The sequence below is a fragment of the Python bivittatus genome, unplaced genomic scaffold, assembly GCF_059951505.1.
Source record: "Python bivittatus isolate LINGU-HERP-01145 unplaced genomic scaffold, Pbiv_v1 ctg000080_np1212, whole genome shotgun sequence".
In the NCBI taxonomy this organism is placed as follows: domain Eukaryota; kingdom Metazoa; phylum Chordata; class Lepidosauria; order Squamata; family Pythonidae; genus Python; species Python bivittatus.
The window spans coordinates 86221368-86246931 of record NW_028277035.1 but is presented as its reverse complement, the minus strand read 5'-3'; the positions used below and the strand labels follow the sequence as shown (position 1 = coordinate 86246931).

Below are 25564 nucleotides of genomic sequence, written 5' to 3'. Positions count from 1 at the left end.
TCGACGCGCCCCCCAACGCGGGGCTGGGCGGGGGGGCGAGGAGCCGGGCGCCGGGCCAGGCCGCTCCGTGGCGAAAGTGCGGTTGCCAGGACGCCGCTTTACCCAGCGGCCTCCCCGCGCAGGAGCTGCCGCTGCCGCTTCTCCTGCCGACGCTGCCGCCGGAGCCTTCACCTCCATTGTCCGGGCCGGGTCGGGCCCATGGGCCCCGCCGCCGCGAGGGTCGCCCTGCAGCCGCCGCGCCTCCGCCGCGCCGGGGCTTGAGCCGCGCTCGGTGAGAGAGCCGCGCGGGGGAGGAGGCGGCAGCGGGCGGCAGGCGCGCCACGGCCTGGGGCCGAAGGCAGGTTCCCTTCCCGGAAAGGACAGGGAGCCCCCGGAGGCTGCGTGCGTGGGGCGGGGCGGGGCGCGGGGAACAAATGAGCTGCGGCTGCCCGTTAGGGAGGCCGAGGCGGCGCGGCGAAGGCAGGCGGGGGGAGGCTGGCACGGCCCCCGCCTTCCCCGGAGCCCCTCTCGGTCGCCGCACGTGCCGGGGGGCGGGCCAGGCAGGGTTCGTGTGACAGCCCCCTCCCCGGACCCTCGCCGCTTCACAGTATGGGGCGAGCGGGGTTGGCAGGAGGCAGGGAGGTCGCCCGCGGCGTGGCACCCGTCCGCGGCCCCCTTGCCCGTCCACAGAGTGGGTCTCCCACCCACTTGGGAGGTCAGGCGTGCGCGGTGCCAGCCTGCCTTGGAAGGGTGCCTTCTGGATGGGTCGGACACCAACTTTCCTTTCTTGCCCATTCTGGGGGGAGACAGGGAAGCCGCATGGCAGCACATCTGAAGGCATCCGGTTGGGAAAGGCTGTAGTAGGCCACCAACCACGGCTCTTTAGCCACAGGTGAAACGTGTGCAGCCAACCTGCTTGAATAAGGGATGGTGGTGCCCAGAGGAACTCTTGTTCCCGTCTGCTCTCTTGTACTTTCGTTTTCCTGCATGAGCTCTCTTGTAGGAAAAGAATAAAGCAGGAGGTCTGAGTTTTGACAGCTAACTCTTCTGTTAGTTGTCATTCCCCTTAAAGCTGCAGGTACGGTATGGGTTGGGAACGGCAGTGGAAGGTTTCTTCATCCTCAACTCAGTTGCCAAAAGAGAGGTGCCTGAGGCATGGGGAAGGCTGTGTGTGAACTGGCATAGGCAGTGGATGATTGTTATTCTTTTGCATTCTCTTTAATGTTTTCTCCTATTAATCCCAGCTGCCTGGATAGCCTCCTGCAATCTCTGTCAGTGCCGTGAGGGTTGTCTGACATCCTCTACCTTAACTGTCATTTTTCCTGCCGCTAGTGAGATTGCAAAAACAGAGTGTGAAGGTCAGAAGTAGTAGCAACTGTGGCATTCTTCCACTTCCCTTCCCCCCTTTTTTGCTTCCCCCTTTCTTTCTACCTTGTGCATAGCTATGATTAACCATTTAATTTGTGAGTCATTTCTCCTATAGTGAGTGCAATGTTGTTGGAGGCAAGAGGGAAGGCATGGGATTAGCTTGCAAGAAGTGTCAGTAAAGGGGAATCTTCCTTAGCATGCTGCCAGATTGTCTTCAGTCAGTTCCCTTTCTTGCATGATCAGGGAAAATGACAGTAGCAAGGGAATCAGCATGATGTGGTTAGTGTGATTTCTCCTCTAGCTAATGGGGTGGCATTTCCTTCCTATTTACTTCTTGTGAACATGATAATGTGCTTTCCTGATCAGAGTCTACCAAAGACTTAATCTTAAAATTAAAAAACAGAGTGCATCATTAATAATATAAAAACATTAGCTTCAGCAGTCTCAATAAAGCCAATAAAGCTCCAGCATAAAAACAAACAGAAGAATTTACTTTTGAAAAGAAAGCCAAATGTAATGCTTCCTCTAGTACTTGAAAGAGAACAGTGTCAGCACTGGGGAAACCTTTCTTGGAATAATTTTCCATAATGTGGTTTAACACAGTACAAATAGCATTTGGATAACTATGGCTAGTTTCTTCCTTATGCAACTGAGAATGGGATTATTTTCAAACTTGTATCCTTTCCACACCTTTGTTTGATGGTTAAAAATAAAATCTCCTTTGAGTAAAGCTTAACTCCTGGTGACCTCATAGACATATCCATGTAGGGTTTTTTGGCAACAGTGCAGAACTGATTTGCCATTACCTTCTTCTAAGATGTTTCTTGACTTCCCAACCTAGTCAACAGTTGTGGTCTCCCATAGAAACACTAACCAGGTCCAAACCTGCTTAGGTTTCTGAGATCAGCCAAGTTCAGTTAAGGGCTGCCACTGGTACTAAATGTTTAGCACAGATTTCCACAAGCTGGTGTTTTCAAGATGTGCTGAATTCTACAGCTCCTAGAATTTACATCCAGTATAAACAGTGATTTGATGGCAGCAACATTCCAGGCTTAGAAATTAACATTGCTATCTGAAGAAGAAAGAGAACATAGGAATTAATCAATATTTTAAATTATACCAAAAAATCTCACAGCTGCATTGATAAGTGTGATAACTACTCAAAACAAGAATGAGGGAAAGATACATAGACTTTTACCTTGGAAATGTGATAGGCTGTATCAGGATATTTCTGTTTGGACATGAGCGATTGCTGCATTCTGTTACATGTCTTATGTTCATAGTTGTATGTTGACCACAATTATTAAGATATCTTTACTGTGCTGCCTAAGTTGACACTATGAGGCTGGTATACAGTAGAGTCTGCAGGTATTCAGATGAGTCAAGGAGATACAAGGAAAGCTTTGTTGAAAATGTAGTTTTTTAAAAGAAAAAGGAAGCAGCTTGGCAGGTAGAAATTCAAAGACTGTTCTGGTCCCTGCATACCCAGGACAATGTATTCTGTTGGAGAATATACTTCAGGTGACAAGGATTGATTGTAATTATACCTGTCTCTTACAGTGCTACTATCAACCCTGCATGATTTAGCAATAAATCAGAAGAGATAGGATGAAAAATAGTATCTGTTTGAAAAGACCCACAACGTCACACAGGACATAGTACAGAAGCAGTCTGGCTGTAATGCTTGTCTTGATCCAATTGTTTTGCCCAGTTGATCTTCTGGATCATCAGGATCTCCATTTGCCTTTCTGGTTTCAGCTGTGCTTAATCAGTTAGGGTTAAATAGATTCTGTTATAGGAAGCCCAGAATGTTGCTAAACCCTGTGCACTTTGGACCTGGGTGTTGGTTGATGGCTGGTGTGGCAAACCTACCATTCCTACTCTTCTTCATTCCCCTTTCCTACAGAGCCAAGAGACACCATGGGGGTGGACTTTGACGTGAAGACTTTCTGCCACAATCTGCGGGCAACCAAGCCACCATATGAATGTCCCGTGGACACCTGCCGCAAAATCTACAAGAGCTATAGTGGGATTGAGTACCATCTGTACCACTACGACCATGACAACCCACCTCCACCACAGAGCACCACTTTGCGCAAGCACAAAAAGAAGGGCCGGCATGGTCGTGCAACCAACAAGCAGTCACCCAGCCCCTCCGAGACTTCGCAATCACCAGGGCGGGACGTTATGACTTATGCACAAGCCCAGCGCATGGTAGAGGTGGACCTGCATGGCCGTGTGCACCGCATAAGCATTTTTGATAACTTGGATGTAGTGTCAGAGGATGATGAGGCTCCGGAAGAGGCCCCAGAGAATAACAGCAACAAGGAGAACACCGAAACTCCATCAGTGGCTCCCAAAGCTGGCAAGCACAAGAACAAGGAGAAACGCAAGGACTCCAACCACCATCACCACCACAGTGCCTCAGCAGGCAACACACCTAAGCTTCCCGAGGCTGTGTACCGAGAGCTGGACCAGGATACCCCCGATGCCCCACCTCGCCCCACCTCTTATTACAGGTATCAGTTGTGGACCGCAAGCAGAGTCCCGTAGGACTGTGGCTCAAGGAACTTAGTGGGAGGGGGAAGATCATTTAATCTGGAGCCTCAGATTGAGAGGAGGACTCCTTAAGAATGTGTTTCCCTCTCATAGGGTGGCTTCTGACTGCACCTTGTTCCAGTTTGGAGACCAAGGTAATCTGTTTTAAGGGGGCACAATGAAGACAGAAGGGGGAAGTCTTTCTGTTTGGGAGGTGACCCCATTGGGATATTCCCATCTAATGGTCATCAAATTTCCCCAACGCCAGTGTGCAACCTGGGGGGAAGAAACCCGTTGCCTGCAAGGAAAGGCAAACTCTCTGGTTCCCTTCCCCCTCTTGTTTTGACTTAGAAAAGTATCCTGTATTGAAGCTTGTACATTTTTTTTCCTGATTGTAACGACATTGCCCAGCCTACTTCACTGAGCTTCAATAGCAGGATTTCTTAGGTTTAATGGTTTCCTAGAATGACATGACAGGGTTTTGCCTCTAAGGAGGATGACTTGAGTGGCAATAATCAATCAATCAGTAATCCTTAGCCTAAAGAGAGAGGAATGGCACACAGCTCAAGCAGGTACTCAACTCCCACTGACTGCAATTGGTGTGCGTATGTCTCTCTCTCTCTCTCTCTCTCTCTCTCTCTCTCTCTCTGTGTAGGCATCTGGGAGGGGAAAGTTGCATCATGCATGTCATGACATCATTGCATAAATGCGGTAAATTACATACTGTTCAGCATTTGCATCATGACATAACTGACAGAGATGAAATAATTTGTACCATTTGTGCTTTGTTACATCACTGTGACTTCTACTAGATGGCTATGTATAGATAGATTGATTATGTTCCATCAAGTCAGTGTCGACTCTTAGCAGCCACATAGGCAGATTTTTTCCATGATGATCTGTCCCTAACTTGGTCCTTCCAATGGTGCACCCATTGCCACTGAGTCCCTCTGCCTTGCTCCTGGTTGTTGTCTTCTGTTTCTTTCTACCTTTCCCAACATTAGAGCTTTCTCCAGAGATATGTATAAGGCAGAAATAAAATACAAGTAGATGAGAGGCTAATTATTATGCTTCTGCGATCAGAGCAAGCAACAACTGATACTTGACCATTTGGTTAGAGACTTTCTTGACCTGGTACCATTATTGGACTTTAACTATCAGGATTCTGGGAGATGAAATCCAGAAAATCTGAAGGAAACCAGGCTGGGGAAGGCTGAGTTAGAACCTGTTGTGGCAGAGCAGTACAATGATGATGGCACTTTCAAACAGCCTAAAGTAAGGGTAAAGATGTTCAACAGTGGACAAAAGCTCTGTAGGCCTTCTAAACTCCATCTTCCTCAGTCTTGTACCTTTCTCTCTCCCCTCTCAGATACATTGAGAAGTCAGCAGAAGAGCTGGATGAGGAGGTTGAGTATGACATGGATGAGGAAGATTACATTTGGTTGGACATTATGAATGAACGTCGGAAGACAGAAGGTGTCAGCCCTATTCCCCAGGAAATCTTTGAGTATCTAATGGACCGACTAGAGAAGGAGTCCTATTTCGAGAGTCACAACAAAGGTGACCCAAATGCCTTGGTAGATGAGGATGCTGTCTGCTGCATTTGCAATGATGGGGAATGTCAGAATAGTAATGTCATCCTTTTTTGTGACATGTGTAACTTGGCTGTACACCAAGAATGCTATGGTGTCCCTTACATCCCTGAAGGCCAGTGGCTATGCCGCCGCTGCTTGCAGTCACCTTCCAGGGCCGTGGACTGTGCCCTGTGTCCAAACAAAGGTGGCGCCTTCAAACAGACAGACGATGGTCGTTGGGCCCATGTGGTGTGTGCCCTCTGGATCCCGGAGGTCTGTTTTGCTAACACAGTGTTCCTGGAGCCCATAGATAGCATAGAACACATCCCACCAGCCCGCTGGAAGCTGACCTGCTACATCTGCAAACAGCGAGGTTCTGGGGCTTGCATACAGTGTCACAAAGCCAACTGCTACACAGCCTTCCATGTTACCTGTGCTCAGCAGGCTGGGCTCTATATGAAAATGGAGCCTGTCCGAGAAACAGGAGCCAATGGCACTTCGTTTAGTGTCCGCAAGACAGCTTACTGTGACATCCACACGCCCCCTGGCTCAATGCGACGCTTGCCTGCACTCTCACATAGTGAAGGGGAGGAAGAAGAAGAGGAGGAGGAGGAGGATGGGAAAGGCTGGAGCTCAGAGAAGGTGAAAAAAGCCAAGGCTAAATCCCGGATTAAAATGAAGAAGGCAAGGAAGATTCTGGCTGAAAAGAGAGCAGCTGCTCCAGTGGTGTCGGTGCCATGCATTCCTCCCCACAGGTACGGCCCCCCTTCATTCCCAGCTTATTTATACGTGTGACAATGCAAATGTGTGCTTTGTGTGGACAGGTAGCTTCTCTGTAACAATGAGATTACCATCAGGGACATTCTGAATGGTTAGCCTGAACTCAGAAGGACTAGACTCAGATGGCCTAGACCAAAAACGCCACGTTTTGGTCGGATAACCAGAAATACATATAGGAACTGTCTTTGGCTACAGTCCTTGAAATTAAATAAGATACACATTTTATAAACAGATAAAATAGCCCCTTTCCAAGCACAGATACACTTGGTAGCATTTTAAATAGCAACATTTGTACATATTTAGATATATTGAGAGTGGTTGTCCAATATCATTCAGAAAGTGTTGCAGCTAAGCATCAATCTGAACCATTTTTTTCTTCTTTTATAGCCTCTGTGTACATCCGTATGTTCATGTGAAGGTGCAGCATCTATGCACTTTAGGGGCTGTGTTTGGTGAAATTCATTCAGTAAAATGTTTCAGATTTCTTCTGTGCTCTGCTTTTGAAAGAGATCACATATTATTGTTTTGTTAGTGTGGGATAGCATTGGGGAGGATTTGTTGATTCTTTTTCTGTTGTTGTCCTGAGCAATCATTTCAGATTCAAGGAATATATTCTCCTTCCTCTTTAAAGCAGAATTGGACTTTCTTTTAAATCTTAAGAAATGAATTAATGGGCTGAGAAATTGAAGCAACTACGTGCATAAACAGTTTGGCAGCAATGCTAAACAAAGCTGCTTTCTGGAATCCCTTGACCCTATTCTTGAATTTGGCTCATCTATACCTATGAAATTATTGTAAGGCAGCAGCTAGATATGTTTGGCTAAATTTTGCTTCTCATCCTGCCCGTATGCTCTCCTGCTACTGTTACGATCCTGATTAGTGTTGGGGGAGGAGAACTGAAAATAAGGTCACTTGTGTTGTAAACCTCATTCTCCAGAAGATGACTTCCCCTTGTTGTCCTCGCAGGGCTGGTTGCACAGGTAGAGAATGTTGTGAGTGGCACACTTTTCAGGGTACTTCTTAAACTTTAAATTCCTGGCTGTTTCATAGTTTTTCAGTGTTTGCAGTTCTGCTTTGAAAGGGCTTTGAAATAGGGCTACCATAGCTAGGTTGCTAAAATCCAAATGAGCACTAGATGGCAGCAAATAGTTACAATGTCTGCTCCTCTTTGTTCTGCTCATTGCTTGAGTAAATTTGTGTGTGAATTTTTTTGTTGCCCTATTCACAACCCATATATTCTAGCCCTGTTTAAAATCAATCCCTCCATGGTTAATAAAGCCAGCTTTTCATTAAGTGTTCTCTCCTCTGTATCTTAAAATTTAGGAAATCAACACATGCAGTATCTATACTGCTGTAATGCTTTTTTTGGGAAAGTAGCAGTGTTGCTGTGACCAGCAGCTGTTGGCTTTGCTAACTGGAAGGGTTTTGGGGCTTGTTCCGGAAGAGGAAGTAAGCACAGCTGCACGTAAGATTAATCTGAGAGATGGTAACTTGCTCAAATGAATTTGAGAAGATATTTGAAACCATGTCAGATCGAATACGTTAGCTGATTCTTTGTAGCTGCTGCTGTCAGCACCCTTTTTTAAAAACATTTGCCTCTTACCCTTTTTCCTCTCTGGGACCAAATTTTCATGTTGGAATCTTGGATGGGGTAGTTATATCTTACTTAGGAAAATTATGTATGAGAGAAACTTGTTGGACAGGTTTTGTCCTGTCTTCAGATTCCAGATGAACCCTTACTTAAGCAAAATAGATTTAGACCCTGCTGTCACTGAAATCCTCAGTAGCCTTTGACTCTGAGAGTGCCTAGAGGGGTGGCCGTGAAGCAGGGCAAAGTGAAGTCTAGCAGAAATTATATTTTAAGCTCTCACTTAGGTGTATTATTGTGCAATCTTTCCCAACCTGTTGCAGTCCAGGTATGATGTAGTGGACAAGCATTCCTTTCCTCTTCACCCCACAGATTCTGAAGTTACACCTTAGTTTTTCTCTCACTCACCCCATCAAGCTGAACGCTTAAAGTTGCCTTTGTAGCCCTAAGATTATTCTAGTTGAATGCAGAATTTGAATCCTTCTGTTTTATCGACTGCCCCTGACAAGTGGCGCTGCAACATCCTTTCTCACAGCCTGGGGTTCTGACCCTCTGGCACTTATGATACATCCTACATGACCCCACCCATCTTCCCCTGCAGGCTTAGTAAAATCACCAATCGCTTGACCATTCAGCGAAAAAGTCAGTTCATGCAGAGGTTGCACAGTTATTGGACTCTGAAGAGGCAATCCCGCAATGGAGTCCCCTTGTTGCGCCGGCTCCAAACTCACTTGCAATCACATAGGAACTGTGAGCAAGGAAGGACAGCTCCTCCTCCTCCTGTGTCCAAGACTGAGCAGGTATGGCTTCACTTGAGATTTTGGGCAAGGGCAGATGAGGGCATGGATGTCACTGCTATGGAGGAGCGCTTGCTCCCACTGGGTACACGTAGCTAAGGGCAAGGACTTGTATGGTTACCCAACTCACAATTGCAGCTAAGAGAATCAAAAACATATCAATGAGATAAACGATAACACAAAAAGAGCATAGCTTGACCGAGGCCAACTCGCTTTCCCTTTTCCAACCATTACCAACAGGCACATCCAGCAGCCTTGCCCAGTGACCCAGTTTGTCCATCTGCTTCTCAGGGCTGGATGGGCTGCAGCCACGTGGAGTAGCTTGGGAGCAGCTACTCATGCAGCTCTCCTGTTTGGCAGGGCTTGGTCAGTGGGCTTCCCGGTTCATATGAAGGGAGGAATTTTTCAGCTTTCAGAGTGAGGTGGGCTGGGCGATTAGCCCCCAAGGACCTGTATTTTGCATGTAGAAAGCCTCATGTTCAGTCTTGGCATCTCCTCCTAAAGAATCATGGAACGGGAGGCCCTCTTCCTCTGAGATCCTACTAGCAGAGTAACTTGATGTAAAGTCCCGCCTTGCACCTTCCTTCCTTCTGCAGCGAGGGAGGGAGAAGGCAACGATCCCCCCCAAGTGGACTCTCTCTTTCTGCCCTACACTGCCCTGGCTTTTGCCATGCTCCACCTCCTTTGACTCCCAGCAGCAATTCTGGCAGGAGCTCATTTACTGCTGTGCTGTAAGCAGTGGCAGCCTGGCAGGGGGCAGGGGTGCCCCTTCCTCTCATAGACTCTGATGTTCCTGCAGCGAGATAACACAGAGGATAAGAACTGGGCCCTGAAAGAGCAGCTGAAATCCTGGCAGCGCCTCCGCCACGACCTGGAACGAGCGCGCTTGCTGGTGGAGTTAATTCGCAAGCGGGAGAAGCTCAAGAGAGAGACGGTAACTGTGCCGGGGAAGGGAGTTGCGGGGGGAGGCATGGGCTTCCTCCTCTGGATAACTTTGTTGGGGGGGGTTGAGGGGAAAGGGGTAAGGAGTAGGATGCTCCCAGAGTACCTGGGATTGTGGGCTCTTAGGCTAAGGGGAAGGTGGACTTTTGGGATCAATTGGCAAGAAAAGTGCTAGGCCTTTGCATAGTAGAATAACAGAAGAGGAGAGCATGATGTTTCCCTGGAGAAGGTAGAAGCCAATCAATTCACCCACAAAAAGGGGTTTGCTGTTGTTACCATTTGATTTGCATTTAGAAGCTATTTGTTTCTGTAGACTGCCCTCCACCTGCCGTCAGGCCATTTTCCATGACATGAACAAAGCTGGCACTGGGCTGTGCACGATGCAACTATGCCTTTCCTTGGGGAGTGGCTTTCAGCCTGTGTCCCTGGGGCTCAGTGCAGGTTCATTAGGGGTTCCACAAAAACAAGTTCAGTTGTATCAGGCAAGCTGCCCAAAAGGCAGCTTGTTTATGAGACTGATAATTTTCTTGCAGCACATCATTTCAGGGGCTTGTGAGATCCTCTGAGGGGCTTGTAAGCACAGGTCATGAGGGGTGACAACAAGGCTTTGGGGCACACCAGCTCCCTACATCAGTAGAGAGCAGCCAGTTGATAGAGCAAACACTCCCTGAGGTTAGAAAGTTTGGAGCCTGGTTTTGTATTGGGTTAGAGGAAGGAAGGCTGCATTATTGGGTTTTTCAATTTTGTGGGCACAAATCTCAGGGATGGAAACTGTTCTGTATTGGGGAGTGAATTAAGAATAAAACTGATAAGGATTTGCTAACCTAGACAAGCTGCTCTTTGTGCTCTGTCTCCATCTTGGGTCTTCGTGCTTTTTCTAGCCCCCTGCTGATTCAGAGGTCCCAACTCAGGAATGGCAGAGTGTTTGGCAGCCACACGCTCAGTAGCTCCTTCCCCTCTGTTTCAGATTAAAATCCAGCAAGTGGCCCTGGAGATGCAGCTGACCCCTTTCCTCATCCTCCTGCGCCGGACCCTCGAGCAGCTCCAGGAAAAGGACACGGGCAACATCTTCAGCCAGCCGGTCCCGCTGTCTGAGGTAACAGAACTCTACGAAGTAAGAACCCCTCCACCCCCAATTTATATTTTGCTCTGTTCCCATCCAGCCAAGGTGCTGGTCTTGCAGCTTGCTGGTCCTGTCCTCCGTCCAAGATACTGCACACACCCTCATGGCTGGGCCCAAGTGGCTATGTGTGCCACAGCTAGTAGTATCCTGGTCATAATCCCAAATAAGAGACTCCTTAGAAAATCAGGCCAATTGCATAAACGTATGTTATTAATGGCTTGCTGCTTCTTGTTTTGTGTGCAATAATAATGTGGATTTTCTCATGGTCTCAGAAGAGGATGCTTGGACTCTGTTTTTAGCATGCACTAGGGTTGCATCTCTTTTTCAAGGCATAGATTTAGAGGGGCGAAATGGCATGTGCATGAGCAATGGATCCCTGTAAGTGCCCTTCCTGGGACTGTTAGCCACTGTTCTCAAGCCTGGCATCAGTGGATGACATCTCTGGGCAGCTGTGAGCTCTGGGCCCTGTTCTGGAAACAAAAGCGCAATTCAGGAGCCACTGTCTTAGTTTCTTATTTTTTAGCTTTCCTCCAGGAGCTCAAATCAGTGTAGTCAATGTTCCCTCATCCATGTTTTGCCCTTCAAGAACATCCCTGTGAGGTAGACTGGGCCAGGAGACAGTGACTGGCCTGAAATCTCTCAGAGAACTAGCGTGCCCAAAAGTGGGCTTTAACCTGGATCTCTTTGGTCCTATTCCAGCACTTCAGTTACCATGCCACACAGACAATTGTTTGGATGTTGCTTCAGTTCTGGTTGTGGCTAAAGCTGATATTTCAATTTGAGTTTAGGTGAAAGGTGATGTTGCTGGGCCCATCAGTAATCACGGTGGAAGGGTCAGAATGGAGATTTGAGGCTCTGTGAAGAAGTATACTGTGGCTCCTCCTTGAGTGTCCTGGTATTCATGCCTTTTAGAGTGGGTGACTCTAGATAGACTGACATTGGTTGTCCCAACTCTTGTAGACCTTCAAGATGCTCTAGAAACCAGTCTTCTTTGTTGGCAGGATATAGCTGCTAATCTGTATAGTCTATCCAGAAAAGGCTGTTTTCTTCTGTCTCCCCTCTTGCCTTGGGTGGAGTTTATGTATTTCCTAGTAGGACCTTTCTTCTCTTCTGCTTTCTTTACTTTTTTTCCAATAATTTTATTAAAGATTATATAAAACAAATAAAAGAATACAAAAAACCTAATACAAAATTACATTAAAAATATAAGAAAGTGCAAAATATAAGAAAAAAATCCCCCCAAAGAAAAAAAAAAAATTTCCCCCTTCATCCCCAGCAAGTATATACAACATTAACAATATCACCGTCTTTTAAAATACTACCAAATACATCTTCATTCCACATTTTATCCCATTTTCTATAGAACCATCTCTAAATTCTCAGCTGTCCTTATTGTTCAACAAAATGTGTAAAGATTAATAGACATAACTAGCAACATAAGCATTTAGTCCCCCTTTCCATTTAAACATAATCCCCCTAATCCCTCTCTTAATAATCAAAATCTAATCCCAATTAACAAACATTACAAAAATTTTTTAAAAATTAATCATTAACAGAGATAGCAACCCAGTATTAATCCCAATTAACAATTAAACATTACAGAAAAATAAAACTGTTAAACATTACCAAAAATAATAATCCCTTATTTGTATACCAAAAACAGTAACATAGATATTACAAACTAAGCCATTACACCCATTTCCAAAGAAGAGTTATCTAGTCAAAGTAACCATTAAACACCACCAAAAATAGCAACCCATTACTTAACCATAATCAAATAAACCAGTTCTGTATTTTTTCTTCTTCCCATCAGTCCTTGAAGCTATAGATAAAATTCTAACACCTGCTTTATTCTATTATTCTTGTCTCTTCTCTTGAAATCCTTGTCATCTTTATCAAAGTCCATATGTAATTTCAATGTAGCCACTCCTGTAAGTCTCTTATATTCCAATTTAAATGGGTAATCCACATACCTCTTTTGATACATTATTTGTATACCTTTTTTTAATTTTCAAATGATCATTCAATTCCATTTGTAAATCCAATATTTCCATCTCTTTCGTGTAAGTTAAAATTTTTAAGTCCACCTTAAAATCCGTTTCAGTTATCTTCCAAGGAACTTAGTTCTCTTCAATAGCAATTTTCAGTTCCAATATAGGGTTAAATAGTCAAAGCATTTCTTGAGTCAGCTTATAAAATGTTTCCTTTAAAGTAGCCATCTGGTGCTCTCTAGTGATTAACCTTCAAAGCTCTGTTACCAGGGCTAAATATAAACATGATTTTTTTTCCCACATGAGAGGATCTTTTTAATTAACTTTAAAGTCTTTCTTTAAATCAATTTCATCCAAATCCTTAGCATTCAAAAACTTTCCAAAAAACAACACTATAGTCCCCTTTTTGTTATATATTGCAAAAAATAAAGATCTTACAAAGCTGGAAACACATACTTTTCTTTCTTTTTAAACGGATTGAAGAGACACTCACCCAGTGAATACCCTGCTTGCAGTTCTGAAGGTTTTTCAATCTTAAAGAAGAAATAAGAAAAAAAATTAAGCTCCAAGGTGATTAAAAAGATGAGGTTTAGATGAACTTTAAGTCCTTAAAAGGCTACATTAACAGCTCAGAGCTTGGTGAAACCTGCAACTCCCAGCTGATTGCAAGCGGCTGCAAAAACATCAGTTTCTGCTGCTGACTCACCAAAACAAAAACGAAAAAACAGCTATCTGGAATGCGTAAGGGTTATCTCAAGATCTCTCTTTTATCCAGAGAGAATTATCGGCAGTCTGAATCCACAACCAGCTGCCTTTCGGCCGCAGCATCTCCCACAGAGCACTGGGCGTTAGTCTGCTAGCCTCACCAGAAATCAAGTCCTCTTCTGCTTTCCTTTCTGACCCTGTGTAAAAGTAAAACCTCCCTCATCTTTTCAACTCATGATCATATATGGTCCCACCCATGTCGGTTACTTGACAATAGCATAAAAGTGGTTTACCTTTGCCTTCTTTCAAAATGTGACTTCCCAATCTAGCCTGTAGCCCTGGGATTTCCTGCTAGTCTCCCATCCAAGTACTAACCAGGCCTATCCTTGCTTAGCTTTTTGGGATCAGCCAATATTCTGCCGCCTACTGTAGGTAGCAACCAATGGATGACTGCCAAATTCCCTAATAAATGATTAACCCCCGCAGGAATACCACCTGTTCTCAGAACTTTCCCAGTTTCATTCTTGTCATGCTCAGGCTGTTCTCCAGCCTTCCCCAGCTCAAGTGCCTTCAGCTGTGTTGGACCTCAGCCCCCGTCATGCCTAACGAGTGCGACCACTGTCTAATGGGAGTTGGAGAGGGCTGCTCTAGTTCAAGCAGGAGGCCTTCCACAGCTGTTCCCCTGGCCCAGCTAAGCAAGCTCCTCCCGCGTGGCTGATGATGTTCTATGCAGAGGAGGCTAATCATCAGATTGCTTTAGGTGGATCAATTATCTCTGAGCACTTTTTTAATTGCCTGGTCATATTTATAGGTGATGCAGTCAAAGGGGAATTCTTTTCCCACGGCTGGGAATCTCTGCACATCTTGATGAAATAAGCCTGTATTAACTTTTAGCTAATACCGGTGTTTTCCTTGTAAGAGCTGAGAGTCTAATTACAGCCCATGGATTTGGCAATGGCCTCCCTCACCTGCATCTTATCTAAGGATCATTTTGCTATGAACTAATTAGGCTCTTCTTTTGTTTGCTTAAAAATATAGAAACTAAAGCAAGCCCAATACTGATATATTAAAAAAAAAAGCGTGCTCACACACACACAAATCAAAATACAAATAAAACTTCAAAGGACACAATTTCTTTGCAGAATCAATAAGAATGAACCATTAGTTCAGAGTCAGAGCATTCTTTCTATTGCTTAGAGTGAGGAAACCCACAGAGTAACACCATTCTTCAAAGAGGATGATTCCCATGCTGCAGCCAACACTGGTTTTAAAAAGTCCAGTTTACCTCCCTTTTCTTTTGTTGGGAAAAAAGTCATTGCTGTGCATAAGATTTGGAGAGCGCCCAGTAATCGAATGAGCTGTGTGCTAAGGCTGCGAAATCAGAGCTAGGAGAACAGGTGGGTCTCTAGACAGCATGAGAATGGGAAGAATGGAGAACTTCTGCTTGCAGGTGGATTAAGGATGGGGAACCCTAATTACTGTAGCTAGTGTTTAGACACATCAGTGAGCCTGCTTATTTCTCTCTGTCTTGCTGCACTATTCCCTGAAAAGCAAGCAGTCCTTTTATTTTTTAAAAAATGATTTTTGGAGGTACTTCTTTAGATGACTTTAGTGGTGCCTTGAAGTGTGTTTTTTGACTGCCTGATGCATAGTGTCTTATGTGCCCACAGTGAATGGCAGTACCCCTCCTAAGTGGGGACATTGCTCCAGATTGGGCAAGAGCTTTAGGGCCAGTTTCAAGGCTGCTCTAACCTCTTCTTTTCTTGGAGCAGGAATGCCCCAGAAGGTGGGATCCCAGTCTCTTAGCCTCCCTGCTCTCTGTCCACTGCAGGTCCCTGACTACCTGGACCACATCAAGAAGCCGATGGACTTCTACACAATGAAACAGAAGCTGGAGGCCTATCGCTACCTGAACCTCGATGAGTTTGAGGAAGACTTCAATCTGATAGTCAGCAACTGCTTGAAGTATAATGCCAAAGACACCATCTTCTATCGGGCAGCTGTTCGGTTGAGGGAGCAAGGGGGTGCAGTGCTGCGACAAGCACGCCGGCAAGCTGAGAAGATGGGCATTGACTTTGAGACAGGCATGCACTTCCCCATGGCTGGGGAGGAGGCTTCTCTGCGAGGCACTGAGAATGGTTAGTATTAATCCTCAGAAGTGGGTAGGGCTGTCCTGGAGCAATAGTAGTGCCAGAACCTGAATACTGCTCCAGGATGTTAGAGCAGAAGAGAGTGTAGCTCTAATACTCCCATCCACTGGATGTCCTGGGAAAAAGGGATGTATGAAAAGGGAGCTTACAACTCTTTTGCCTGAAATTCAGCTCCAGTAAAATGGCAGGGAAAACATTTTGGATGAAAGAGCAGAAAAAATTGGGAGAGAGAATTTGCCAAGGAAAGAGATTAATGCGGCAGTTCATCCTTCTGGGGATACATGTACTCTAAGCAGGCTTAAACCAATGCTTCATTACCTACCTTGGCCAATCAGTGCAAAACAGTTAATTTGTTCTAGGATGGAGAACTTATAATGTTCTTTCTACTGATGTCTTTTAGGTTGCTTGTCCATTGGCTTCCTTCCTATGTTGATGATCATTCAGATGATCGAGATTCAGACTCAGTAGAGTAAATCCAGGCTTGTTTTGAATTCTGAATCCAGAAGTGGGCAAACTACATCCTTATTTTGACCCAATTTCATACACTCCTTAGCCTCATTTCAAGCAGTTAGTTCAGATGTGTGTGTATCGGGGTGACGGAAATGAGAGAAGGGGAAGCTGGTTACTGTATTGCCAGCATCAGCCCCCCCCATCACTGGCATGCAGCTCCCAGCAGATGGCGTACTCCTGAAAGAATGCCACCCTCAACAGGCAAAAAAGTTTCAACTCTTGAGGTCAGCGTCAAGGTGGCCATCACCTTTCCGCTTTGGGACTGGGGAAAAAGGATCAATTGTTTAATGTTTGGATATTGCCTTCCCTTGGTATTGTGTATGCCTCAGACGGCTAATGCTCTTGTCTGAAATCTTTCTTCAGACTACTGGCATACTAGGAAACGTGCATATTTTTCCATAAAGCTTTTATTACTTTTTTTTCCTAAATGCAACATTCAATATTTTTTGTTTTTTGCCAGAATTGGAATAAAGGCCATAAAGAATTGTGTTTTAAAGGAAGACATGGAGAAAGAGAGGTGGCAAGGGGTGAGATTTCCAACCAGGCAGGTGGCGCTTTAGACTTATTTAGGCTGGGGCTGGCCAACTCTTGTTTACTTGTTTGCTTATTTATTTTTTATTGCCCTCCCCCCACTCACAAGGCTTAACGTTTTTAAAAGGATGATGGTTTTAGGCTTGTCGCCAGTCTAATTGCTCTCCTTTGCATCTGCAGAGGTCAGTAACAAGTCCCTGGAACAGGGCATCCTATTTCCAGTAATGGCAACTGGATGGATGATCACGGATCTCCTCCTCCGCTGTGCATATTTATTCAAAATCTAAGAAGTACAGAAAAGAGAAACATGACCGAAACAAGCAGGTTGAATCTGTTCTTTGCAATCAGAAGGGAAAGCTACAACCCTTTTTTACTTGAATCTTTAGATCAGGATGGGGGATACTATCCTCTTCCACACATTGCTGAATTACAACTCCAGGATTCCTCACCACTAGGCATGCTGGCCAAGGCTGCTGGTAATTAGGATTCAGCAACCTCTAGGAAGCCACAGTTGCTCCACATGTTAGTTTTGCTGCCACCGTGGTGGTTCCAGGGAGCTGCTTCGTCATAATTGGGGCAAGGAGAAGGAATACATTTGTCTTTTACCTGAGCTTAGGATGGTTTAAGCATATTGCAAATCGGAAAGCTAAATAATATTTAACGAAAGCAGATGTTTTCTTTTGCCCAGATGAGGAGCGGCTGCTGCTGTCAGAAAACCAAAAGCATCTGCCTCTGGAAGATCAGCTGAATCTCCTGCTTGAGCGTCTGGCCGAGGTGAGCGCCGGGAAGCAAAGCGTGAGCCGCTGCCGGCAAACCAAGATGATCAAGAAGGAAATCACCGCCTTGCGGCGCAAGCTGGCACACAAGCGGGAGACAGGGAGGGATGGGCATGGCCCCTTGGCCCGCATCATTCTGCCAAGCCATAACCCCTGCGAGAAGGACACTCAAACCGACAGCGCCGCTGAGGAGAGCAGCAGCCAAGAAACCAGCAAAGGTTGGTGATGAGGCTAGAAAGCCCGGAGCTGCTTGTTCCTACGCGGAATTGGGGCATTCCTTCTCTCTGAAACACTTCCCCAGAAGCCTGCAGGGGCATAATGAGTCATGGCACATTAGCCCAGCTGGGTTTTCTCCAACCTGGCATCTTTCATATGTGGAGTCCTTGGTGCTCTCTGAGCTTGGTGGTTTGCTTGCAGACGTTTCATTACCCAGCTAGGTGACATCATCAGTGTACTGACAGCGTCATCTAGTTGGGTAATGAAACATCTGCAAGCAAACCACCAAGCTCAGAGAGCACCCTGAGCTACAGATATTCTCTTCTTTCATATGTGTTGAACTGCAGCTCCCATCACCCTCTAGCCAGAAATTAAATGGAAGGGTGGCAGGTTAGAAGAGCCTGGAGTCACTTTTCTTCATCTCCTGGGTGGGCTGAGAATCAGTATGTCATTGCTCCTGCCTTTTACCTAGGTTTTCACGGTTCACTCAGGCTCATATTCTTGAACTTATATAGAAGTTCCTCTCATTCAGCCCTTGTTATCATGCTGAGTTTCATATGGGAAGACACTAAAGCTTATACAGTTTTTAAAAGATATCTTTTAGAATCATTTTCAAGAATGCAATTAATTTATGAAAGTTATTTTTTTAAAAAAACCTAAAACGTTGCTTCCTGGATGCAGAGAAGACTATGTCACTTCCAGAACTTGGGACAATATTTCTAAGCTAGAGCAGGGTCACTGAGTCAATTTTTGAAAAAGATTGCCTGAGCAGTTGCAGAAAGTTCCTTTTTCTTCTGCAGAGTACTTAAGCAGAAGCTGGTCACCCATGCTTGTCAGATGCTATAATGGCATCTTCAAGGCCCCTTCCAATTCTGTCTCTCATCTCTTCGCTTGTTCTTTAAGAAAATCAGAGCAGCACAAAGTTACCTGTCTTTAACCCAGTCCTATCATGATTGTGAGTCTGAAAGATGATGCTTAGCCTAATGTTATTCAAGGAGCATCATGGCTGAGTGGAGATTTCCCTAGACCAAGTCTATCTATTCTGTCGCAGTGTTATTAAGAAGGGCACTTGATTGATCTAGAGAATTATGAAGAGTCAAACTATTTTTTAAAAAAAATGCTGAGTCCAGGTCCTTGACTTTTAGTTGGGAAGTTGTGTAAAACAGTTGCTGAAGCCTGACTTGCATATTGCATTAAATTTGGCTCAGGACTCCCTCGTACACGGATAGACTTTTTGCAGATTGTATGGACCTGGGACATGTTGGAAAGTATGTTCAAAGGACATTGTAAAAGTTGCCTTGTTTGAGATTCATTCCATTTGCAGTAGGGAGAAGGGACTGGCCTTAGCAGAAAGGTTGAGCGCCAACTTAAAATCATCTGTTCAACTTACAGGTAGTCCTTGGTTAACAACCACTCATTCAGCAATCATTTGAACTTGCAGACAGCGCTGAATGAGTGGTACTTACAACCAGTCCTTGGAGTTCTGGCCATCACAATGTCTAGCAGTCACATGGTTACCATTTGCAATCATCTTTGCTGGCTTCTGACAAGCAAAGTCAATGGGGAAGCTGGCAGGAGGTCGCAAATGGTGACCATGTGATGTCCTTGCTTAACAACCCACGGTGATTCACTTAACGATGGCAATTCTGGTCCCAATTGCCACAGTTAACTGAGGACTACCTTACATGTCTCTGGGAGACAGGAACCTGACCCCAAGTGCTTAAATTGTTCCTCTAAACAAAAGCCTCCACCTCATTCCAGGCCTTGGCCCCAATTCCTCCTCCACCCCAGCACATGAAGTTGGCAGGAGAACATCGGTGCTTTTCTCCAAGAAGAACCCCAAAACCGCTGTGCCCCCAAAGCGTCCTGGGCGCCCCCCCAAGAATCGTGACAGTCAGCTGGCTCCAGGTCATGGGAACAGCCCCGTGGGGCCTCCTCAGCTCCCAATCATGGGATCCCAGCGGCAGCGCAAGAGGGTGAGGAGCCCACGCCCCAGTTCCAGCTCAGACAGCGATAGTGACAAATCAGCCGAGGATGCTCCTATTGGTGAGTGAAGCTTCAGAGAAGTCTTGAGGATAGAACCTTGGCTCTACAATGTGTATATTATGAAGGAAGAGATGCTTAGTTTCCTGTAAAACCTTCCTTAAGGCTTCCCCAAGTATATAGTGGCTCTTAATGGGAGTAAATCTGCAGAGGATCTGACTTTAAAGTTGCAGTACTGATAAAAGCACTTGGACAGTTATTTATTTTTTAATTCAAAACGTCATTGTGCTGGAAAAGGGCCATAGTATAAATGAGCTCGGTACATAGCCAATAGATAGATGTTTACTTTGCATATCACACTAAGCCATGGTTTATTGAATCATGGCTCATTGAATAACCCCAAATGGCTGTGTTTATACAACTTGCTAAGCCCAAATCAAACTAATCACCTTATGGCTTGGCATGATTTGTGAACCTGCCACAGTTTATCAGTTTCAGCTGCTCCCTTCTCTTCTTTCTTTGAAGAAGCCATATTGGGAAGCCATGAGAAGCACCTTCTGTGGATAAATTCTATATTTTTATGGAGTTCAAGCTGCAGCTTAGCCTTCCGCCAACCTGACACCCCTCCAGACACCTCAGACTACAACTCTCTTGGTCCCAGCCAGCACTCCCAATAGGGGGTGAGGGAAGGGAACACTGATGTAACTAAATGCTGCATTTTTCTTGCCTCTTATTATAAAATTGACCAGAAAATTCAAGCAACAAATTAGAGATGGACTTAACAAACTATTGAATAACTTCCTTAGCTGTATGGTAATAGTGACCCCAAAAAAGTTAGGATTTATAGCTGTAGCCAAACATGTTATTCAGAGATAAGGGTGCAGTCCACTTGCCTTGACTGCACACATGCTTTTTTAAAAAAACAAAAAATCATGTACATGCAATGCTGAAGCACAACTACGTGTTTCATAGTGTGAGAATTCCATAGTGAGCCTACAATGGAAGTCCAGCGCTTGGCAGCACCAGGAGCCTCCCATCTGGAAGCAGCTTGCACAGGTTATTGGAAGTGATGATGGCTTGGGGAAAAAATATTTCCTTATTAAATATGTACCTTGCCTTCCTGCTTATATATGCACTCAACAGAGTGGAGAGGGAGTTCAAATATAAGCAGGAAGACAAGGTATATACTTAATAAGGAAATAAAGTATTTCAAAAATAGAATATTAAAGATAGTTGGGGTTACTGACAGGCAAGAGCTTTGGCCTCTTAAAACAGCTTTCTCCGGAAGTGTTTTCCCTTTTAGGGTTGATGCCAGGCATAGGTGCCTTATACAGCCTTTGCTTCTTGAATCGTGACTCACCTTTCATCAATTATTGTACGAAAGGAGACCTGGCAGGAAGTTTTTGTCCTTGGGAGTTGGTGAACTTTACCGTGGAAATTACACCAGCGTTTACTCTGATTTCTCCATCTCCCTCCAGACCTGCCAGCTAACGGTTTCAGCAGTGGCAGCCAGCCAGTCAAGAAGAGTTTCCTTGTCTACCGCAGTGGCTACAACCTCCCACGCAGCAGCTCTGATTCAGAGTCCAGCAGCAGCAGCAGCAGCAGCGCTGCCTCAGATCGCACCAGGTACCAGAAGACCCGGCCTGCTGTATAAAAACCCTGCGTTGTATCACACAGCAGCAACGCTGTTCTTCACGCCCATAATGATTTTTTTTTCAACAGCTCCTTCTGGCACACTGCCACGAGTGCATTCAAGGTACTCTGCCTACTCTGATAGAGAGTGCCCTTTGAATTTCACAGGGGTGATGGCCTACAACAGAACGGGCCAACTGGTACTGACTAGCAAGGAAAGCTGTAGCAACATAAATGGCACGGGCTGCGTTCCAGTGACTGTGTCATGGTTGTATCTTTCCAATGAGATGTGCCTTGGAAGGAGAATTGGGCAAGACTCAGCAGCTTTGAGTCTTGATGGCTCTGTATGATTTCCAGTATTTACAGGCAAGACGTCTGAAAATATAAGTTGTTGAGCAAAAACACGCAGCAGGCTGTGGCCCATAGCTTCTGCCCTTAGCATATAAACTTCCTAGATGCCTCTGGATGACCAACATGAGAAACAGTCTCACCCTGTTCATTCTGCTTCCTCAAGTTCTCCTACTAGTCGCTTGGGAGGCCTTGTTGTTCCTCTGCAGAGTTCATGGAGGGCTTTCTGGGGTCCATTATTCCCAGCCTTCACTCCTCCTGGAGCTATTCTCCCCTTCAGCCCCTTCACTGTTATTAAGGCTTCTCAGGGAGTGTTTCTGGGCCCCACTTCTGAGGAAATTATTGAAACGTTTCTTTTGATTCCTCCCTTGTAGCACTACTCCTTCCAAACAAGGGAGAGGGAAGCCCTCTTTCTCCCGGGTAAATTTCCCAGAGGACAGCAGTGAAGACACGTCAGGGACAGAAAATGAGTCCTATTCGGTGGGAACCGGCCGCGGCGTGGGCCACGGCAGTGAGTATCCGATTGCCATTTCTTCTGGTTTCCCACCAGGGTTGGGTTGGCCAAAGGATGGCAATGATCCCCTTCCTTTTTCCTTTCTTCCTTTATGCAGTGGTGCGGAAGAGCATCAGCCGATCAGCTGGCTGGCTCTCCGAGGATGAAGATTCCCCTTTGGATGCCTTGGACCTGGTGTGGGCCAAATGCCGGGGCTACCCATCCTACCCAGCTCTGGTAGGTTTTAATATATACACAGTGTATGTATGTATGTCCCTCTGTGTACCTGTGTGTGTGAGAAAAGGAGAGTTGCAATTATCTGAGTATTCATTTGAGTAGAAAGTAGAAAGAAATACATCACGGCTCAGTGCGTAGATCCAAAGAGTGATCTGTTCCTGTTGTGAATAGCCAGCTAGTATCTGCAATACTGCAGCCTTCCTGCTGTTCAGAGTGCCAGACAGCATCCGGGTTTGAATATACACCTTCTCCTAGGCATGGGCACACTCAAGGGGTCCCCTCAGCCCCACCCTTCTAGGTGGAGAAGAAGGGGTGCTCCTTTGAAAGCCAGAGGTAGAATGCCGGGGAAGCGGAGAGTGGAGTTGCTGCGCTTGAGCTGAGGCATCCCATCCCTGAACAGCTCTAATAAACGGCTGGGATTATTTCCAGAGACGATCCAGGAAAAAGAAGCACCTTTGCCTTGGGATTCAGGTTATTTTTAAGAACTAGATAAATATTTAGGCAGAATCTACATTAAATTTATTCTGACTGTGTGCTTAAATCCAGTATTCTTTTTATTTCTGTACATGCTCGGTGACTATGTAACTTTCAGATGTCTTGAGACATAGTTTTTCTGAGCTCAGTAAAACTCAGAGCCTAGTGGAATTACAACAGATCAGTGCCATCTTTGAGATTTTTGGGGGGTTTAACCCATTTGCCTGCTGCTACTATAAATTGTAAATTGTCAGCCTCTGTATGCTAGATCCTGCAGCACTGCATTTTTACAATTTTAAAAATAAAAAAATTGTGTGTGTGTATAAAATAGTTATTTGATTTTTCTTTATCTCTTGTGAAATTGGTCTATCTCCTAAGAGGGTGGTGGAGCAATGCTAATACTTCTAATTATATGGCACTTTATGGCCAGGAGAAAATCTATCTATGTGGTTGCTAGGAGTTGAAAATTACTTGGATGGCAAATGATGATGATGATGATGCCAGGAGGTGGCATTACAACAATTATTTCATGCTTACCCTTCACCAGAATATCAGCAGGCTATGGGGAGCTCATCTCCCAGAGGTTAGAGGGAAAGACACCAGCTGAGCTGCCTCCTTGGATGATAGGCAGCAGCAATGGGAACTACCAAGCCACTCCCTTAAGGGAGCAGGTTAGGACTGGGTTGTGAAGACCTAAAAAGTTGGAGGTTTGAGACTTATTTAACTAAATTTTAGATTTATGGGTTGGGCCCTGCTGATACCATTCAATACCATAGTTACTGAACAGTGTATTTGCAACATTATAAATGATATAACTTGCAAAATCAGAACCTCCATGCCCAAGGATGATCCTGATAGAAATAGTAGGATGGCAACCATTTTTTCCACACACAAGATCTGGGGTTTGTTGTTGCAATATTGCAGAATTCTTGTCACGTTTCTATGCACAGCAGAGATTCTAAAAGTTTTTAAAAATGTATCTTCTATAGCAGCCTCCCCAATCTACTGTCCCCATCTCTGTTGGATTACAGTTCCCATCATCACTGACTTGACCATTGGATATGTCAGCTGGAGATGAGAATGATAGTTCAGTGCATCTTGGAGAAAGTTTATTTATTTTTATTTATTTATATATCAAATTTGTCACCACCCATCTCATTGAAAGTTGATGAGAAATGAGAAACTTGTTTGTGTGGAAGAAGAAATCTCTGAAAGTTAAGGTTTCAGGAGACCCTTTTTTATAAGTAACAGCAAGTTATCATGGTGGTCGTCAGGTAGCGACAGCTCAGGTTTTCAGGTATAAATCTATTAAAAACCTCATTCCTGCCTATCTGAGCTGCTCACTAAAATCTGTTTGATTTGCATCCTATGACCTATTCCTCCAAGAAGTTCAGGGCTGTAGAAATTTCAGGGTAGTGACATGTAATTTAACTGAGAGATACTGACTGGCACAAGACTACCTGGTGAACTCTGTGGTCAAATTGGGGTTTATAGCTGTTTCCACTATGACACCGTATCTACAGTGCCACATTCGTTCTCAACCCTTTGTCACAGGTATGCCATTAATCTCCTAACTCTGTGTTTTTCTGCAAACCTCTCCTGATCACACGCCATATGGATGGTTGCCCTCGATGTCTGACCTTTTCCCTCCTGCTCTTGGCAGATCATTGATCCGAAGATGCCCCGGGAAGGGATGTTCCACCATGGTGTCCCCATTCCTGTGCCCCCCTTGGAGGTATTGAAGTTGGGAGAGCAAATGACTCAGGAAGCACGGGAGCATCTCTACCTGGTCCTCTTCTTCGACAATAAGCGCACCTGGTAAGGGCTGGAGCTCACACTTTTCTGGGCTCCAAAAGCTACAAGGAAGGGACAGAGCCAGATCAAGGCTTGGTGAATGAAGTTAGAGGAGCAGTGGGAACAGGGGATAGAATAATCCTCTTGCTTTAGGAACGAGTGGAACTCTGGTGACTTTTGCATATTCTATTTTTGCAGGCAGTGGCTGCCCCGCACCAAACTTGTGCCCTTGGGCGTAAACCAAGACCTGGACAAGGAGAAGATGCTGGAAGGGCGCAAGTCCAACATCCGCAAGTCTGTCCAGATTGCCTATCACCGTGCCATGCAGCACCGGAACAAGGTGCAAGGAGAGCAGAGCAGCGACTCCAGCGAGAGTGACTGACCCTCCGAGGGGCTCCCGCCCTGGGTGCTCACTCAGTGCAGCTGGACTGTACGGGAGAAGGGAGCAGGGAGCTCCAGCCTTGAGAAGCCTGGCTGCAGGAACATGCACAGAGCACCCAACAGCCCCTCCAGTGTGCTGGGCACACCTACAGAGCACTGTGCCCTCCCCATGGGCAAGCCTACCTCTTGCGCCAGCCTGCCCTTCCTTGTTCCATGCCTGGAATTGCCCTGACCAGCTGCATGAGCAATACCCAGCTGCCTGTATAGCTCCTAGGGGCAGTACCCTACTGTCTGGGTCCTAAGCTCTAGACCTTTGTAAGATACTGTATAATAGTGGGAGAATGTAAATTATTTGGGCTGCTCCATACACATACCCCCAACATACAGAGTCTGGCCCCGTTTCCCTGCATCATCGCGCCTGTCCAGATACATCAGCCTTCCCTCGGCCCAGCCCTACCGACACTCTGCAGAGCAGGGCCGCTGTCTTCTCACTTGCACATTTTGATACTATAGCTTTTTGGAATCTGACTCTGCCTGACCCCCCACCTTGTAGAAACCCGGCTCTTCTTTCTGCTGCAGCCGGTGGGTATTTGTACTTGTATTTATTTTGGAGAAAGAAGATCTCTATTGATTCTTAGAAAATAAAATGGCTCT

At 45.5% G+C, this 25564-nt stretch overlaps 1 protein-coding gene across 5 annotated transcripts; it reads left to right on the top strand.

Moving 5' to 3' along the window:
* The first annotated feature begins 120 nt into the window (after nucleotides 1–120).
* On the top strand, nucleotides 121–25564 carry BRPF1 (bromodomain and PHD finger containing 1). Of its 5 annotated transcripts, none has more exons than XM_088134503.1 (14): nucleotides 121–271; nucleotides 3254–3866; nucleotides 5255–6214; nucleotides 8429–8627; nucleotides 9406–9558; nucleotides 10534–10680; nucleotides 15217–15523; nucleotides 17247–17570; nucleotides 19360–19614; nucleotides 21030–21177; nucleotides 21906–22042; nucleotides 22143–22261; nucleotides 24399–24553; nucleotides 24728–25564. In XM_088134503.1, exons 2-14 carry the CDS (start codon nucleotides 3268–3270, stop codon nucleotides 24909–24911), a joined length of 3687 nt encoding a protein of 1228 aa, XP_087990629.1. In that variant the 5' UTR covers nucleotides 121–271; nucleotides 3254–3267; the 3' UTR covers nucleotides 24912–25564. The 5 variants fall into 5 exon arrangements, with proteins under 5 accessions (XP_087990629.1, XP_087990631.1, XP_087990628.1 ...); XM_088134505.1 differs by having other exon boundaries at nucleotides 122–271; nucleotides 10534–10662; nucleotides 17265–17570; nucleotides 19330–19614; XM_088134502.1 differs by having other exon boundaries at nucleotides 122–271; nucleotides 17265–17570; nucleotides 19330–19614.

What these genes read in the sequence shown, in the direction of transcription:
- BRPF1 (XM_088134501.1), top strand. Translation starts at nt 3,268, where the DNA reads ATGGGGGTGGACTTTGACGTGAAGACTTTCTGCCACAATCTGCGGGCA. An exon ending in CAGCCAAGAAACCAGCAAAG is followed by an intron (nt 17,571 to 19,329) that starts GTTGGTGATGAG and finishes ACCTCATTCCAG; the next exon opens with GCCTTGGCCCCAATTCCTCC. An exon ending in GCTGCCTCAGATCGCACCAG is followed by an intron (nt 21,178 to 21,905) that starts GTACCAGAAGAC and finishes CCTCCCTTGTAG; the next exon opens with CACTACTCCTTCCAAACAAG.